Source organism: Siniperca chuatsi, linkage group LG15, assembly GCF_020085105.1.
Source record: "Siniperca chuatsi isolate FFG_IHB_CAS linkage group LG15, ASM2008510v1, whole genome shotgun sequence".
NCBI lineage: Eukaryota > Metazoa > Chordata > Actinopteri > Centrarchiformes > Sinipercidae > Siniperca > Siniperca chuatsi.
The window spans coordinates 27,584,356-27,604,428 of record NC_058056.1 but is presented as its reverse complement, the minus strand read 5'-3'; the positions used below and the strand labels follow the sequence as shown (position 1 = coordinate 27,604,428).

Sequence of the window (20,073 nt, the reverse complement as noted above, 5' to 3'; positions counted from 1 at the left end):
AGGTGTGTGTGTGTGTGTGTGTGTGTGTGTGAATCACGGCCTCCATTGTTGTCCAGAAACTATTAAAACACATCAGCGAGCCGCTCTGCTGCACTGGGTGACATGTTCCTTCATCACCATGAACACACACACTGTAGTTTATTCTGACTCAGGCCCACACACACCGTCCTGCTGCCCCAAACACTCACTACAGCACCACATGTGGATTCATCCGCCGCTGGAAATAGTCCCCAACAGATGCACTGTTTCCTCCTGTTAGTCTGATAAAAACTACAGCGAGCAGCTGTTTGAGGAAATTACTGAAACTTATGTACAAATGGAACTAAATATTTGTATTTTTAAAGATTTCTATCTTCAGTAGGAACCAATGGGCTCGGAGCTGAGAGCCGTAGACAGGAAGTCAGGAAGTATTGAGAGGTGGACTGACACATTGTTGGTTTTAGTCTTGTCCTGAGATTTATTGACAATAAATAAAAACAAAATCTTATCTTTGAAACATTTTAACACTAGTTTGCACGGATGAATCAGCACTTATTAAAATGAGACACTAACTCATTTAACTGTCACAGTGTCTGTCACACAAACTCCCCTTTCCAACTAGCGGTATGTATTAAATTTAAGTGCCCAACTATTTTTAAAAATACATCCAGTTGGATCTCTGCTGATGGTGTCCATGAGAAGATCAATATGTCTGTCTTATCTTTAGTCAACAGGCTTTACAAAATGCATTAAAACTAATATGTGTGTTGAAGAAAAGGACTAAAAATGATGTCGTGACCCTTCCGCTCCACGTGCACGAATAAAATATCCTCACTGTTTTTTCATTTGTTCTTTGACAGCCGCTGAACCGCCTGCGTTCATTCATCCACCTGAAAATGAAAACTTCAAACTGTTGATTTGAATCCTTTCAGCCGCAGTGTTGATGTCCTTGTGAAGGTCAGCGTGCCTGCCTCACCTTCAGTACCTCTGAAATGCATGAAGGGAATGTGACGCGAGCATGTTGAAGCGCAACAACCGCCTGAATCCCAACACGTTGCCGTGTTTTTAATGCTGCGAGGTCGAACAGAGCGAGCGGTGAGCGGGTCAAAACCCCGACTCACCTTCCACCATCACACACGCCTATTATGCATGAAAAGAAGAACAAGTCGAGTGTGTGTGAAGCTAAATAACCAGCTGAGAGTGTGTGTGTGTATGTGTGTGTGTGGAGCACGTGTCCTTCAGCAGGTCAGAGTCCCTGCTTCACCTCCTGCAGTCTGTCTGTCTGTAATGTATGAAAGTGTCTCCTCTGACTTTAAATCCGCGTGCAGGAGGAGCTTCACCTCTGACTTCACACTGCAGCTCGCTGTGCAGCTTCATCCATTTCAATGGCAGCCGTCTATAAAGCCCAGTGTCTAGACACCGCGCACACACACACGGAGCATACATATGGATGAACACACAAAGCAGGGATCTATGCACACACACAGTTTATGTGCAGAAGTGAAGAGACGAGCAGGTTTAAACGTGCACTCACACATTCAAACACAGCTGTCACATGCTCACTGTGCTGTGTATAGCACTCATCATTTTAAGCTAATCTCACAGAAAAAATAGCAGTTTTCATTAAAACCACCAAATTCACCTGAATTTGATGTCCCCACACATAAAGGTGGGTTCTGCTATAAGAAGACGTCCTTCACCACAGTGTACTGTAAATGAGGTCCTCTTGTGTTGACGACGGCTCAGAAGATGTTTTGTTTATAGTACGTTTGTTTTATAGCAGAAAAAAAAGCATGTTGTGATGGCCTATTCATTAAAGGAGTATTGACAAAATTCTCCACTTATTTTCTTTATATTTCAAAGGCATTAAGGCAAAATTTAGGCATCAGTTAGTGTGTTAATGTAGCAATGTCAAACTAACTCCTTTAACAAAATATCAAAACATGTCCTCCTCAAGGCCTGTTGATTAAATACTCTATTTCTATCATATTTCCAAGATGATATCACTTTGAGGAATGAAATCCAGGCATTAGTCTATTAATGTAATGACTCCTTATGCAATGTGGCTTTTTTTTTTTTATCAACTTTTGTTAAACCGACTTCTAATGTCCAAAAACAAAACAATTCCAGTCATTTGGTACTGCACTACCATAATGTTTGATAATGATGCGAGAGGCAGATTAAAATCAGAGCAGCAGGCCTGGTGAACACCCACGTCTTTTAAACTCCACACCTCCAGCTTGCAACACAGGCGTTCTGGTAATAAACTGTGGTCTCCGAGTCTAAGCCGACTTGACCCTTAACCCAGAGCTCCTCCTGAGACACCACGGTACGCCATGACACCAAACACACATCATGAACTACAAGACGAGCAGCTCTGACCCCAACAAGATGATGTCACACGATCTGATTAACGCTCACTCTCTTCCTGCGTGTGTGTGTGTATGTATATTGGTATGTGTATGTATGCAGGTCTTTGTCTTCATTAGCATCCTGTGTCCTGCGTGTACACGGCTTGAGTGTTTTTCAGTGTCCGTGTGTTTGCATCTGCGTGCCGGTCTTTGTCTTCATTAGCGTCTGTGCATGCGCGTGCGTTTGGTTTGTCTTTATCAGTGTCAGTATGCATGCACATATGAACATGGGATGTGTGTGGCTCAGTTTTTGTCTTTATGTCTGGATACATGCAGTGGATACATGAGAACATCCAACTGCAAATATCAGGCAGCAAGGTCAAGAATAGAATCACTCAAATAAAATCTGTGCCGGAACATGCTATTAATATAGCATGCATATTAATAGCATGTTAGCTCTGTATTAGTTATTATTATTAATGCTTTATTCTGCATGACCATATTCTACAACTACTAGGCCATTAACTAAGAGTTTTCTAATAACCTCCTAATTAATGCTTATTGATAGTCCTTCTCCCTTAATAACACTTAATAAATATGGTCTATTCTTATGTAACAAAACACAAAACTACAAGTGTTAATAGTGTCCAAGTAACTCTAAATTAAGTCTTTCTATATGTTCCCCATTCTGAAGTGAGGTGTTGCTCATAGCTAGTTCACTAGTAGTTTGACAGTTTTTTAAGTTTTATTAACCCACGCAGGTTCCCTGTTCTAAAGCTGCCTCCTCTTCACAGTAAATCCATTCTTCTCTGCCTGCACAGTGTAGCGTGACGTGCATCCGTTTGACGAACTGCACGTGCCGTCTGTTTACTTCCTGTCATCTCTAACGTTACCTTCGCCTCCAACCTTACAGTGCTTTTTCATCTTAAAGTTAGCTACTTCACTTTTCACATCTTTGTACATATTGTTATATTATTTACCGTTCGTTTGTGTATACAGTGTTCTTTACAGTCTCTTAGATAACCGTTAGCGACTACCCATAGCGACTTAACATTAGCTAAGCTGTGAAAATCAGGCTAACGTTGGTGCTATGCTGAGTGACTAGCTAACGTCGCTATCAGCTATCTAAGACACTGAGGTGATGATCAAAATGATTAAAAAAACACTATATAAGCTGTTTTTAATAAGAGCAATGAGCTGTATTATTAGTATAATTAATAGAATACACGATTAATAGTTAACAGGCAAAAATCACAGGCAAAGTGTTGTCCAGCCTTAATAAGAACAAAAACATCTTCTCTTCCTTCCTTTTCTCTCTATCCATCATTTACAAAAAGAAAATGAATTTATTGACATTTTCTTTCTCTGATTTTGAGAAACACTCAAACTTTGGTAAAACACTCAGACACAAGTCGACAGGGACGCGTCGTATTGTTGGCGGTTGTATCTATTGTGTGTTTCCCGGAGAGCCCCCCCCCCCGCCCACTCCACGACCCATCATCCCCCGGTGTTTTGCCGTGGCGATCAGTCACAACAAAAGGCGGAGGAAGCTCTCTGAGGTCCAGATAACCTCCTGCAACTTCCTGTCAGCATGCTAATATGCTTCCTTTCACACAGGATGGCAGGGACACACACACACACACACACACACACACACACAGAGCGATCTTTTGTTAAGACAAAAAACTAAAATCTAACGATTAAAACTGACAAACTTTGTGGCCCATCCTGTTTTCTTCTCTTCTCCTCTCTTTTTCACTCCTTTTGACATCTCCTCCTCCTTCACTCCAGTCTTCCCCCCTCGTCAATCATCCTTCCATCTCTTTTCCAAGTCCTCCTCCTCTTATACTTTCATCGCCCCATCTATTTATTTTCACCATGTCTGTTCCTCTTCTCCTCTGCCTCATCTTTCGTTCATTTCATTCCTCTCCTTTTTTCCCTCTTCACATTTGTTTTCACTTTCTATCCTTTTTGTTGTTTCTCTTCTTCTCTCATTCCATCCCTCCATTATTTACGTCTTCCTGGTTAGGGCTAAGCTCTCATCTCTCCTTCTCCATCTCTCCCTTCATTACGCCTCTTCCTTTTCTCTCTCTCTCTATCCCTTCATCCTCCTCATCTTTTAATATTCTTCTTTATCTTTGTTTGTTTTTACCCTCCTTCCCTCTTTCATTTCCTTTTTTTCCCCACTTCTTCATCCATTCATTTCTTTATTCCTCCTTTTCTATCATCCCTCCATCCTTGACATTTTTAAAAAGTAAAAAACTAAATTTCTCTCTCACTTCTTTCTAGCTTCACTTTTCCTCCTCTCTTCCTCCTTCTATCACTCCATCTTTTAACAGGACACACACACACACACACACACACACACACACACACACACCACCTATTAGAATTATTCTAGATATTATATTACCAGAACTACATGGCAACTCTGGAGTCAGTGTCATCAATTATGAATGAAACTGTGTGTGTGTGTGTGCAAGTTCACCAGGGTGGCTCAATTAACTGTGACCTTCCTCCTGTCCACCCCTCCTCCTCATCATCATCATCATCATCCTCACCCCTTCTCCTCTATCTCCCAGAATGCCCATCTTTGACCTCATGCAAATGGCCAACCTCCTGTCTCAAAAACACACCACAGGAGAGGGAGAGGGAGACTAGAGAAATAAGGAAAAATATTGTCCTGACAGACAGAGAGAAAGGGACATTTTTCCAGGACAGGAAAGACGAAGACGCAAGAGAAGAAAGAAGAGGAAAAGAAGAAGATAAGAAAACAAATCTGCAGATACAACAGCGATAAAGGAGAGAAAATGTTTTCCTTTCAACTCAAGTGAAGAGCCATGAAAAAGAAAAGATGCAATAAAGGCTGACGGGAAATGATTTTTTGGCTAAAGAAGCCAACAATCACTTTGTTCCGCAGCCTGCTGCTGCTCCTTTAGTTTCTGGCAGTTTAGACACACGAATCAGTGTTTCTGCTTGTGATCCAAAAGAAACTAAAATAGGAAAATGGCAGCAAATCAAACCCACATGTAGCACGTATGGACAGCCCTGTGTCCTAACAATATGTTTATATTGTCTATCTTTCCTTAACCTTAACATGAGTGCTTTCTATTGTCTAAACAGAGCCATAACAAACTGTTAATCACGCTCTCGTTGCCACAAGGGATATTTTACATTTAGCAGATACAGAATCTGGGTGGCACCGAGTTCCTTATGAATGAAATGCAGTTTAGTATTTTGGTATGACGGTGATCTTTAGGTGACGAGATGATGAACATGTTTATTAAAGATTATCAGTCGTACATCGGCATTTTCCTGAAGCTAAGATTGTGAAATTGACATTCTGTGAGAACATCAGTGTTTTCAGAAGGGAAGGAAAAGCTCATCGAGCCAAAGGAGCGTTTGTGGACATCAGTGTGGAGAGAGACCAGAGGAAGGAAGCAGCCGACAGTCTGACAGTCTGCTGGACCTGCTTAATGCTAATTCATTCAATGTTCCCCTGCAGACCAGCAGCAGCCCACTGGGAATACTGGGAGGAGTGTGTGTGTGTGTGTGTGTATTATTGCCAGCCCTCTCTGAGGGAATGTGGATTGGAGTAAAAGAGAGCAGAGATCAGGCTCTGCCAGCTTTGCAATGACCCTGTGTGTGTGTGTGTGTGTGTGTGTGTGTGTGTGTGTGTGTGTAGTGAGCACTATAACCAATAACCCTCGTGTGCATGTGTGAGCAGAATGACCTTGCACGTGTGTGTGTGTGTGTGTCAGCAGGTGTGAACACTGGAGAGCCTCTTTAAATGACAAAGAGAGAAACAAATCGCTTCACACACCTCTGACACACACACACACACACACACACACACACACACACACACACCAGTCATTTGGAAGCAGGCCAACTCAATCCAGTGAACAATAGGAGAAAGAGAGACTCCTAACACACAGAAACAATCAGAGCAAACCTGTTTAAAATGATTTTAAACACGTACATGTGAATCATATTCATAATGCATGAAAGTTTGACCTATAGATGAAACAAATCTGCCTTTTGTGTTACAAGAATCCAAGTTGATGTAAATAAATATTTAACAGCACGAACAAATATTAAACAAAATCAGCAATTTACATTTTGCTGTAAATGCAGTTGTTTGGTAAATCCAGATGGTGGGATTTCTTTAGTGTTGTGGTGGAACATTTACTCAAATACTGTAGTTAATTCTCTCCATTTCAGAGAGAAATATTATACTTTTTACACCACTAAATGTATAATTTATGTTGCTGGTTACTTTGCAGATTCAGATTAATAATAAAAACATAATAAACAAATAAATAATGGTGTATTATTACAGGTTGAGTAAAGACTATAGATCGCTGGGGGGAAATTCACGAGCTACCCAGCAATGAGCTCCATCTTTACCAGCTGCAACATTAAAGTGATGAACACATTAATGCATCAATAATTATAATATATATATATATATATATATATATATATATATATATATATATATATATATATATATATATATATATATATATATATATATATATTATTCTGAAATGCATCCATTCTGCACAATGAGTACTTTTACTTTTGTACTTTTAATACATGACTCTTACTTGTAAGCTGTGGTATTACTACTTTTACTTAAGTAAAAAATCTGAGGACTTCTTCCACCACTGCCCGACAAAAGCATGGAATCTTCTGGTGTACAGACCATGGAAACTGGAATATTTGTTTGACGTGTTTAAGTTTGCTAACTTTGTCCCAAAAGCCTGGAAAAGAAAACAAGATGGACTACTTAACTATTCTTCATTCTAATTCATCCTTTCATCAGAAAAGAATCATCAGGGAGCTGTTAGTCTGGTGATTAAACGCTTGTTAGTAAAGGTTGTGAAAATGACCAACAGTGTTCAGGGGGTTTGGTTCCTTCTCAGGCAAAACTTCCCCACTTCTGTGTTGGCATGTGATTCTGTCCAAACCGCGAGCTGCTGAATTTATTGCCACTGTTCAACAAACAAAATACAAAGAGTGTGCAGCCTGGATTTTAGAAATACTGAGGTCATACATTTCCAGAACCGCTCCCACCTAAGGCATTTCTGACTAGCCACCAATCGAACTGAGTATTAAAAAGAAATCACAAAATTTTATTTCAATACTTTTTTTGTAAATTTTACACAAATCATATACTAGTTATATAACTTTGATGGAAAAGATTAAATTACTGGCTTTTGACTTTTTTTGCCTCAAATCAGTAAATTAGTAATATTTTTGTTATCACAGCATGTAAACTCGTCTTTATTTCATTTTAAACCTCCTAATATATTACTGAGGACATGACGGCGGTGTACTCGGTGGTAGCTATGACCCTGTCAATGACATCATTTATTGTAAAATTAAATACATCTCAATTAGCTAAAGAAATGGTTCTGACAGCAGTTTCCAATCGTGTCTTAATATTTGGATTATGGGTTATGTGGCTTTACAGCAGGTTCAGTGTAACGTCTGTTTTCCCAGTCACATCCACAGCACACGAGATTTTCCTACGACTTCGACACGTAGAAACTATGACTCAAAGAAACTCAGAGTTTTCTTCTCAAAAACAACAACTTGTTATAATTTCTCAAGCATCTTTTAAAGCCAAATTCTTCACGTTACCTGTGGGTCATGCATGCAGTCTGTGCGTGCCTGTGTGTGTGTGTGTGCTCTCCCACGGCGCTGCATATGCCGGCCTGGCATGAAGTGGAGCTGGCTGCCGACCGTATTTGGGCGGAACGGGCGAGAATCCAGCAGACTAATTTGGATCTGGCCGGGACGACGCAGTTATTATTTTCCTCTGGACCATCAGGCAGAGGACACACAGCCATCTGCTGCACACACACACGTCTCAATTAGATCACTAAGAGGGCAGCTGCAAGCGTTGCCTGGTCTCATAAACAGACTCACACACACGCAAACACACAAAAACATATATACGTACATGAACACACACACACACATACACACACTGTGTTGTGTTGTCGGATCAACAGGGTGTTACAGAGTGACAGACTCTCCTGCTGTCTGCCTCTACAGAGAACGACAGGAGAGAGACAGAAAGTGTGTTTTCATCCACCTGTTTCATGTGCATTTTAAATGTGCACATGAAAACAAACAAAACAAAGAGCTGACATAAAATAGTCGATAAACCTTCTGAAAGAAAATTGTGACAAAACACTTAAGAAAAATAATTCTATAGAACCACTCACATATGAAATTATGTCATTTCTGAGTAGTCTGACTACACAACATGTCAGGCTAAGATGTGGTGATTTCAAAAGTCTGGGGAAAAACTGGCAGGCCACAGCACGTTTGCCTGCAGCACTGTGTGTCGGACAGCGTGGTCAGCAACACTGGGGGCCCTCAGGGGACCGTCCTCTCTCCCTTCCTCTTCACCATCTACACCACAGACTTCAGCCGCCACACAGAGTCCTGCCACCTTCAGAAGTTTTCTGACGCCTCTGCTGTGGTGGGATGTATCAGCGGTGGTGATGAGATGGAGTACAGGGCTGTGGTGGGGAACTTTGTCTCATGGTGCGAGCAGAACCATCTGCAGCTCAATGCGACAAAGTCAAAGGAGCTGGTTGTGGATCTACGGAGGGCCAAGGCACCAGTGACCCCGGTTTCCATCCAGGGGGTCAGTGTGGACATGGTAGAGGACTACAAGTACCTGGGAGTACACTTAGACAATAAACTGGATTGGACCAAGAACACGCAAGCTGTTTACAGGAAGGGCCAGAGCCGCCTCTGTTTTCTGAGGAGGCTGAGGTCCTTCAACATCTGCCGGACAATGCTGAGGATGTTTTATGAGTCTGTGGTGGCCGGTGCTGTCCTGTATGCTGTTGCATGCTGGGGCAGCAGGCTGAGGGTAGCGGACACTAACAGACTCAACAAACTGATCCGTAAGGCCGGTGACATTGTGGGGGTGGAGCTGGACTCTCTGGCGGTGGTGTCAGAGAGGAGGATGTTGGCCAAACTACATGCCATCTTGGACAGCGTCTCCCACCCGCTCCATGACGCGCTGGTCAAACAAAGAAGCACCTTCAGCGGAAGACTCATCCCCCCACAATGCACCACAGAGCGCCACAGGAAGTCATTCCTGCCTGTGGCCATCAGACTCTTTAACTCCTCCCTCTAAGTGTCAGTCTGTATGACCCGAAGTCACTAAACTGGACATTGATCATTAACATCTCTGCAATACAATAGTTTAAAATTCCTATTTATTGTTATTGACATTACTCATTGCACTATTACCTTATTTATTTGGTTACCTGTATTATAGTGTACTATAGTGTATTATATATATATTTTTTGCTAGTACTTCTACTCCCTGTGTGCACTGACGTGACAGTGAGCTGCTGTAACAAAAGAGTTTCCCCTCGGGGATCAATAAAGAAATTCTGATTCTGAAAAAAGGGAGATGAAGACTCAGCTTCAAGAGTTTAAGTAAAAATAATTTCTGTATCGATAAGAAAAATATTAGATAACCAAGTTTTCCAATAAACAAAGACACAGAAAACTGCTTCCACTTCTTCAACTGTAGAGGAAGAAATGTGCAGCATCGGGCTGTCAGTGACACATCTGTGCTGACAGTCCACCAAAAAGGCCCCAAAATAACATCCCGTTCAGAGAGAGACATCCTTTTATCTCCTTTGTTGCGGAATAGTTGAAAACTCTTTAAGAGAAGCATAGCATTTCACCAGAAAATACAGCAATGGGCATCCAGTGAGTGACAGGGAATTCAAGAAAATCATCTGCACACGTCTGCATTGTCATTGCAATCAGTCACAACTCCTCTCTCCATGATGCTGAAAAACTGCTACCTACCATGGTGGGAAACGGCAATGAAATCCCATGATGCACCAGAGTTACTGCAGCTTTTTTTTATACAGTTTTTAAACCTCTTCAGTATATTTGACATCAGCTGATACAAACTGATTCACATTCCCAATTGTCAGCCAACTTTTTTGGCAACAATGGTAAACGGTACACGGACTGTACTTGCACCTTTCTAGTCTTCCGACCACTCAAAGGACCCGACATGTCCTTCACCCCATTCACACACATTGACTGCTCATCAGAGCAAAAACTAATCATTCACATACACTCACAGCAATTTGGGGTTCAGTATTTTACCCAAGAACACTTGGCTGGGGCAAGCCGGTATTGAGCCGGCCATCTTCTGATTAGTGGACGACCCGCTCTGCCGCTAAGCCACAGCCGCCCCCAACTGGACAGAAACATGCCTTTTGTGTCTATGTGCATATTTTTATTTCATTTATCCGATATATATTGGAGCGTTTTTTATGTTCTGACGGGTTTTGATGTTTTCATATTTTAACTGAGAAAGTTGCCAATGAAGATCCGATTAAACCTCGTCCTCGCCCTCAGTGACAGACAGCCATGACAAACTGCAGCTCGTCAACTTTTAACTGCAAAGAATTAAAATTCAAAAACGGAGAGAAAGTAAAAAAAAAAAACATGAAAAGTGTGTGTTGGAGTTGGGGGGAGGAGGGGCTCTAACTTTACTCAGCGGCCGTGTTTAATTACAGCTCCGCTCTTTGTTAATGACTCTATTAACGGCCTATTTGATTGGCCGGCCACGTCCGCCGTCCCCCCCGACGAGACGGAAAAGAAACGACTTAAACAGGCAAATCCTCTTTACACATAAATCTGCCTGAAGATTGTTTCAGCGCCGGCCACCGAGCGAGAAAATTCATAACCTCGTCAATTTGTCAAAAGGCTTAACCCCCCCCCCCCATCACCTCCACGCCACCAAGCCATTTTTCCTGCACGCAACGATCTAATTAAAGTTGAAAAATAATTAGCGATATATTTTCCTTCCTTAAAAAAAAACTGGAGAGAGGGAAGGGCAGTGATTAAAGGAGAAGAGAAGGAAGGAAGAGCAATTAAGAGGATGGAGGTTGACGAACTCTGTGTACACATGTAGGATTACAGGGTGAGACTCGTACAAGGCAAAGACAAGCTCGATCTCTCTCTCTCCCTCTGTCTTTCACTTTTTTTTATTTTAAATCGGCGTGCCACTTCTTCAGCAGCTGATAAAAGCAAAGAGAACAAGATAACCAGCTCAGCGGAGCTGGCGGAAAAGCTTAGGGGACCCAATTTGACAATTAATCAATTATTTGATAGAAATCATCAATCAATCTTGGTGGGGGAATTAATCCAAGAGCGGGGGGAGGGTAGAGAGAGTAGAGAGAGATAGAGACACAGTGACAGAGAGAAAGAGAAAGAGAGAGGGGGGAGTGATGTGCCTTCCTCTTTAATTTGGTAAACTGATTGGCCTTTTTTCCTCGCTCCCATATCTGAGAGCTTCCTATATCTAATTCACAGAGACAAGGAGTTCACATTAAACTAATGGAGAGAGAGAGCGAGAGCGAGAGCGAGACCTAATGCATGTCCTGGCACAGACGGTAAATATGAGTCCCTTTCCAGAAAACAATGTTGAGCTCAGCTCACAGATACTGTAGAGTGAAATACCTACTGAACATTATACAGACCCAGTGCTGCAGTCAGAGGAACAAGTTGCATTTATTACTAAATGATCAGAATATTAAGTAGCTCTAAGCAGTAACCTAAGCACTCTGTGGTTCGCTACGCAAAACTTAACGGAAGAACAAAACATTATGTTCAAATCCAACATTTAACCCAGAATAACTACCTATTACAGGCTATGGAAAGACCACGCTCATGGTTCAAACAAACTGTTGAAGGCAACGGGATGTGAAGCCCAGTCTCTAGTGTCGAAGTCATGCGCTTTGTATGGCCAAACAGCGGATTAATGGCCAGTTAACACACGCTCACGCACGCCACTGCAAATTTGTATGTATCGCAGCTTGTGCTAGGACTTGGCAGGTACCGCTCAAAATGCCAACAGAATGTAGCTCTTTGTTGATGACTGGCTGGTTGATCTGAGCTACAACTGACCACTTCACCTTTCACCTCTTTCCAAAACGCACCAGCAGCGAAGGAAACCACCATATTTTAAAGATGCTGTAAATAAATTTCACGGTTCAAAGTGTGAAGAAAGCGACGCTTTTCTTGTTTTATAGCTGTAGATTTGTCTAAAGCGCAAACTACTGTAGTGTCGGAGTGCAATGCAAATGCAATGATGAGAGCTTAGCGGTATGCATCAATGGTTGCAGACAGTGTGCACTAGTCTGCAGGGGAGATGGTGTCTGGCATGCTGAGACCTTTACTGTTGTGCATTCAAGCACTGTGGGAATCTCAAAGATGGGAGTCTCAGCTGATTAACAGCAGCATCTTTAACAGGAAAAAACCGTTCTGTTTGACAGTTGACATCTACATTTCAGATATCCAGAAACACTCCAATATGACGTAGGATAATATTAAACATAAAGACTCTGTTCCTCAACATGACACTAAAAAACTGAAAAGACAAGTTCATATTCGGATCGAATTAAGTCTTCTCTTTCTCAGCCACAAGATGCAACTAAATGTGTTTCATGGTATTTTACAGCACATGTTACTTCTGTATTTCCTGTTTTCATTGACACATATTGGCAGTTTGCACACAAGCTGACAAACGCTATGAGGTAAACAGGGAAATGTGACGGTGTGAATCCCTTTTAATTCAGCAACACACACACACAGCTGCCAATACCGACTTATTAGCGCCTCCAAGGTCGATGTGTCGACCTTCAGGATGGACGCCTGTCTCTATTAACAGGAACTGGTGGAGAGTGAACCAATTGAGACGCAGAACTCGTTACCAAGCTGACAAAGTACAATGAAGTGTCCTCGACACACACACACAGCAATAAAATATGCGTTGTCGCTCACTGCACAAATCAACAACCGTCCGACGAGCTGATGAGATTTGAAATTAGCCTTAATTTGTTGTGAATTGTCTTTGATAATGATGGCAGAGAGAGGGGTGGAGGGAGAGAGACATAAGAGGCAGACAGAGACAGATGGAGAGAGACAATCAGAGAAAAAGACAGAGAGCGAGAGAAGAGAAGAAGACACACAGTCTGGAGAATTTGCAAGAACCAAATAAGAAACCATACTTACTGACTGAACTGTGAAGCTTCATTTCTGTTTTTGTACAGATGCAGATAAGGTGACATAACAGACAGACAGGCAGGTGTATGACTTACCTGCGACAGTCCCAGGTAGATGGAGACGGTCTCAGAGATGTAGAGGAAGCGTCCCTCCTTGTTTAGTGCAAATACAAACCCGTCCAGAGACTGAAAACAGAGGAAAGAGGTTTTAATTCATCTTTTAAATTCAATTTTGAAATATAATATTGGTGATGAGCTCATGACACACTTCAGACAGGTAAAAGTAAAACTGTGTTATTAAACAGCAACTATCTTGACAGAAGTAACTACTGCTCCTCAACACATAAATAAATCAACACAGAAATAAAATGTACCTCCCTACATACCCACGATATGCCTACACATGCTACTACTTATACTAGTGCTAAACTGCTAATATGACCGATACTACTTCTACCACAACTACATATACTATGACTGCTACTACAGCTACAAACACTCAAACTACTCCTACTCCAGCTCTTACCGCAGCTCTTATAATACGGCAGGATTAGCAAGCTTGCTACCTTACCGACTGTGACTGACGCTTCTTTGTACTGCATGCTCTGCACAGAGGCTTTACATTGAGATGATGTCATACACGCAAACTTTTCTAGGCTCTCGGAACGTTTTACAAACATTAGTACAACGAGTCATAATTGACCAAGGTTTCTGGTCAGTTTTACAGACCTCTTAAAAGCTTTTAAAAGATTTTTTTGTTGTTAGCGTTGCAGTACCACAGTTGGCCATTGGGTCAAATTGGCAGCAAACTTAACTCTGCCACATGGTTGTCCAGTTGTCTTCAAATATCTCTGGTGAAGACAGATTGCTATTGGACAACAGTGCAAATTCACGTGTCCAAGGTCAACAAAGATGAACTTGATGCAAGAGATTACTTCATACCTGAGCCTGATAAACAAATCCTCTGATTGAACTCAATCAGATGAATGGAAGTTGGTGAAAAAGTCTGCCATCGTTTATGCCGGAGTGACCAGGACCAAAGACTTAATAACACACGCACTACTACATCTAATATCTACTTCGATATCTGCTTCCAACACTTATATTAAGCCTTAGGTACCACTACCCATTCTGACAGACTTCTATTCTGATTTCTATTGGAAGACTTTGACCTCACGGAATGATGATGCAGCCAAATACAACCAACTAACTGACAACGGCTGTGTCCGAAATGTCACTACTACTTATATGATGGACACTCAATAGTTTAGTAGTGAGCAGTAAACTGAGATTTCAGATGATCATCATCAACAGTCATTTTGTCAACTATAAAATGCAGAGCATTGCATTGTGGGATTGTTAACAGATAGCAGTGTACATGCCACGGACACTACTTTTTTTGTTCCATTGTGGAATTTTTGAGGGAACCATATAGTGGATACATTTACACACTCAAATAAAATGGCGGACAGTAAACATAGTGCACTAACAGGGAGCGATTTCAGACACAGCCACGGATCACCAACAGTGGCAGTAATCTATCCTTCAATAGTACTGCAGTACTACACAGGAGGTCTCTGTCTTATAACATCAGACACATGGAAAGGTAAGTCTGTCTGCGCGCACACACACACACACACACACACAGACATCTAGGTGTGTCTAATGGTGTATTTACGTGAAGATCACGGCGGAACACTCGACTTCAGCAGCAAATCACACACACACACACACACACATCTGAGTGTGTCTAATGCTGTCGTTATGTGAAGATCATGGCAGAACACTTGACTCCTTGAGCACAATACAATGATTCAAACACACACACACACACACACCCCTACACAAAGGCATTAATACTCCTAAGGTCAAGCAGGTTAATTACATGTGGTTCCCTACTGTTGCTGCTGACACACCAGGTCTGTGTGTGTTATATCCACTCTGAATATCCCTGTATATATATATACTCTGAATATATATGTATGACTGTATCTCTGTTCTTAATATTAATTGTCTGCATGAGTGTGTGAGAGAGAGCGAGAGACAGCAGGTAGAGACATAGACATAAAGTGGATGACAAATCGCAACAGAAAAGGAAAAGAAAAAAAAAATAAAGGCCAATGAAATATCTACTTACACTATGTCGAATTCATATTTTAAGACGTAGGTTTTTTTGTTGGATAAAGAATGATTGGCTGTGCCTATGCTTTGTTATGAAAGAGATGAGAAGAGAAAATAGCTCATATCATCATATATCTACATTATACACAGGATGTAGTGCACATTAATCAACACTGAAAATATGAAAATATGCACAAGTTAACTAACAGAGTAACTAATGTAGAATTTGTCATGTTTCAAACATTGAAACAGAAAGTGCTGTTTGGTTTTGACCTGCCTGGACAAACTGATACTTGCCATGATATATTCGTGCGTGTGTGTGTGTGTGTGTGTGTGTGTGTGTGTGGTGGCTGCTCCTCTGCCTGTGTCCGTTTAGTCTGCCCTCTCAGCTAACGAGATGCTAACGAGATGTTAATCATCAGTGAGCCTCATCAATGTCCATCCATGCTGGGTTCCTCATTAACACACACACCCTGACTCATTCCGTGTGTGCCTGTGTGTGTTCGCCTCCGTGTGCATATATTTAGCTAGGTATTTGTTTGTTACGTCCATACATACTGTATATCTGTGTGTGTTGGCAAGTTCTGGTCCAGACTGCTGCCCTCCATGTTGTTGCCCTCCACAGGAAATGTCTTTGTCCTCTAACAAGTCAATTGTCCTCAGATGACTATAAACCATTTAAACCCAGAGACTAATGCTAACTACCTTAGCATGATATAATCTAGGATATTTTGTGCATATACAGTATATCTATATCTATCTATCTATCTATCTATCTATAAATAAATAAATAATCAGGTGATTTAAACAAGAATATTTAGGAAACAAAAGGAAATGCACCTGAAATGTGCAGCACACATCTTCCACTGCATTGGTAAAAATGTCTGAATGGGTCTAAAAGGGGTTAACGGGAGTCCCTGCGTATTTGTAGTTCAGTGTGGGATTTCTCTTGTTAATATCACCACCACAACACTAGACAGATTATCAGTATTATACATGATCAGGTGGTATTGTGCTTTAAATCACATTCATCCCAGAAACTGTGTTTACATTCTTTCATTTATTTCCTCATACAAGCAGAGGTGGGCTACATCCAGGTAACTTCTGCTTTGCTGCGTCTTATTACTAAAAACTACCACTGCCATGCAATCACCACGTTTACGTTGATTCATTCAATATGACAGAGAGCGGCAATCGTGGAGAGCAGAAGGTTTACAGTGGGGATGTCTCTGATGTATATTAGTGAAAAGGAGAGCCTTTCTTTGACTTCCTTAAAGTTGTCTTCACTCTTAATAATTTCCAATAGAATCAGAAAACACAATCCAATCACCAATCACAGTTTTTGTTGTCTCCATGTGGTAGCCCAGAGGTGCAGTTGCATTTTTGAGGAGGCACACATCAGCTGTGGCGTAGTCTATAGTTGATGATTGGCTTACAGCGGCTCCGCCTGTAGGCTGCACAGCTACGGTGCGGCCCTTTGATGCACATCAGTAAATGAACCGTAATGCTGCATCGACGTGTTTTTGTGAGGAGTATGTGCACATCTATGCTATGTACAGTGGTTCAAAGTTTAACCAGGAAGTAAAATGTAAGAGGTATTAAAAACCTACAATGTTCACCTCTGTTTATAGAAGAAGCATCTTTTGGGGAGACAGTGATGGTAACCTGTCTTATAAACCTTTAGAAACTTTCTATTTTCTTTCTCTATTTTCCATGATGGAGGTTGGTCATGTTTCTTGGAATATTGTGACCCAACCACTAAATCTCTGTAGGTCATGGATTACTTGTTGCCCCTTTAAAGTAACACAGCAGTGGAAAAGGCTGAGATGTGGAGATAATCACAACCAGTGTTTTTCTTTTTATAGTTTTATCATCTGATTGAGGTCCAGGTTTAGCAACAAGCAGCTCCAGGTGAAGGAAAGCAAATCTGCCCATTTCAGAGGGATTAAAACGGATTAATTAGAATTGGAAAGCGAGTTGAAAGGTGGAAGCAATCTGTGTGTGTGTGTGTGTGTGTGTGTAAATTATGCTGATATGACGCTGATGTAAACACTCACACACACACACACTCAGACATAGATGTGCTGTAAACAAACATAACCTTGCTGACTGCTTCGTTAAGTCCCAGGTTGCCTCCCAGAGGTTAAACAGGCCTCAGAGCTGCAACTTCAACCAGAGCTCGCACCAAACATTGTTTTCTGCTGCATGTTTGTCTTTTCTGCCTCTTTCGGTTTACACCAGGAATTATGTACAAGGTCGGCAGGGTCTCGAAATGTCAGGGAAAGGTTGTAAGTTGCACAAAGGTCGGTGTAACACTCGGAAAACAATATTCAAGCCTCAGTAACTGCCATTTTCTGCAGCAGCAACAGCCTTTAAGAACATTCTTGTTAAAGGAAAACACCCAAAACAACACGGTTAAACCTAAACCTGCCTTTTCTGCTTCTTAGGCTAGCTACTTTTAATTTGGCTATGAGCAGGTTAAAACAGTCAAAATGTGCAGGGAAGTTCTGGTTGCAGTTTACAGCAGAGTATGTTTGGGATTACTGTATATTTATCAAATTATGTGTATTTTGTATTAAACAATGCTAGTTACAAAACAATTGGAAACATCCAGCTCTGAACATCTGTCATTACACATTTAAACAGATAGTGACCTCTATAGATACCAAAATGAATAAAAGAAGAATCTAAAGAAGCTAAATGAAGCTAAACATACAATAACAAACTCACATAGCAACGCAAAACTAAACTGAGACTCCAATAAAAAAATTTTTTTAAATGCATTCTCTGTTGCAAACTCTGTTTCTGGTATTTAACACTGATATGACATAATAAACATTGCCAAGTTAAAAAAAACTGGCACAATCTCCACTCATATGTACAGTCCTTGTTAACATGGAGGGGGCAGACACACAACAGACACACAACTTTTACTGCACTGGCCTGAAATTCTGGATCCAGCTCGATCCAAGCTAGATCCAAATTCAGTACAAGCCGGACCTGAGCCCAGCCTTAGGTCATTTCCAAGTGCCTTATCTGAGCCCTGAGCTCGATTCGAGCTAAGCTCCAATTGCAAACTGGCACGATCTCGGCTCAGATACAGTCCTTGTTCACATAAAGGGGACAGAAACAACACCAGTGCTGCACTGGCCTGAAATGCTGTACCTAGCCTGACATAAGCCAGAACCAAACCTGATCCAAGCCCGACTCAAGATGGACTTAAACTAAGCTTCAATTACAAACTGGCACGATGTCTGCACCAATGCCCTTGTTAACATAAGGAGGGGCAGACGCAACTGTACGCACACAGCCTTGGACTGAGATTCTGGACCTAGCCCGACCCCAGACCTGCACCTGATCAGAGATCAATCTGAGCCCAACCTAAGCCTGATCTAAAATCCAAACAAACAAAACCAGCTCAAAAGGTCAAAGCTATGCCCTAACATCAAAATTCTTCAATATTTGTATATAAGTATGCACAGGACAAACAGTGGGACCAGTGGGACCTGTGGGACCTGTGGGACCTGTGGGACCAGTAGATCCAGTATCAAATGACCTCAGCCTGTTAGGTGGGATATTGTTTTTCATGCCCTTTGTTGTTTTTCACTTGTATTTGCATATTAATAACACATACAGACAGACACACACACACACACACAAACACCAACCTAAAGTCCCTGTGTGTGTGTCTGTGTGTGTGTGTGCGTGTTTTTACCTGTTTATTTTTGAGTGTGTATGAATATGTGTGTAATGTGTGACCATGTGACCAAATGTTTGTATGTATCACCATGTGTGTGTGTGTGTGTGTGTCAGACAAACCAAGGACAGCACACACACACACACAAACGCACGCAAAAATGAGGAAACAATACAAACAAACATGCACACACAAGGTGGAACAAATGGACACAACAAAAGTCATGCACCAACACGCGCACACACACACACACACACTAAGAAAAGAGCACACTAACATGCTCAGAGTCATTGTTTCTATCTCTTCTCCTCTCTCTCAAACACACACACACACACACACACACCCTGTGGCGGCAGCCTCTGTGTGTGTGTGTGTGTGTGTGTGTCTCTTTATGAAATCACAGAGGGTCTGACCGCCTCATAGTAATTATGCTAATTGCCTGGATGCCCTTGCCTTTATTTATGCGCGGCTGCTAAGATAAATAAAAGGAAATTGCTTTGGATCTAACTGTATTCATTTCAGCATGCTAACTAGAACGGTAACGCGTTCTCTGCGTCGTGTGTGTGTGTGTGTGTGTGTGTGGAGTGAGCGTAGGGGGGGGGGGGCACAGATTTGTTTACCCTTCACAAATTCTGCAGGTAATTGCAATTGTGATTGTACATTTATTTATTTTATTGTGTGTGTGTGGACGGATTGTATTGATGTGTTTTGTGTGTATGGTGGTGAGGTGGAGGGTTTGTGTGTGTGTGTGTGTGTGTGTGTGTGTGTGTGCTTCCTGTCTCTCAGTCCTCTGTCTTAATGAAACGTTTTGTTCGATTAACCAGAATATAACTGTCTGAAAGCCACAGAC

The 20,073-nt window shown here is 41.6% G+C and overlaps 1 protein-coding gene across 1 annotated transcript in view; it reads right to left on the bottom strand.

The window, feature by feature from the left end:
- LOC122862015 (neuronal PAS domain-containing protein 3) overlaps window positions 1-20,073 on the bottom strand; it is a 316,717-nt gene that overhangs the window by 93,612 nt on the left and 203,032 nt on the right. Inside the window, 1 exon segment of the mRNA XM_044167164.1 lies at window positions 13,502-13,591. Within this exon segment, the coding sequence (XP_044023099.1) occupies window positions 13,502-13,591 (90 nt within the window).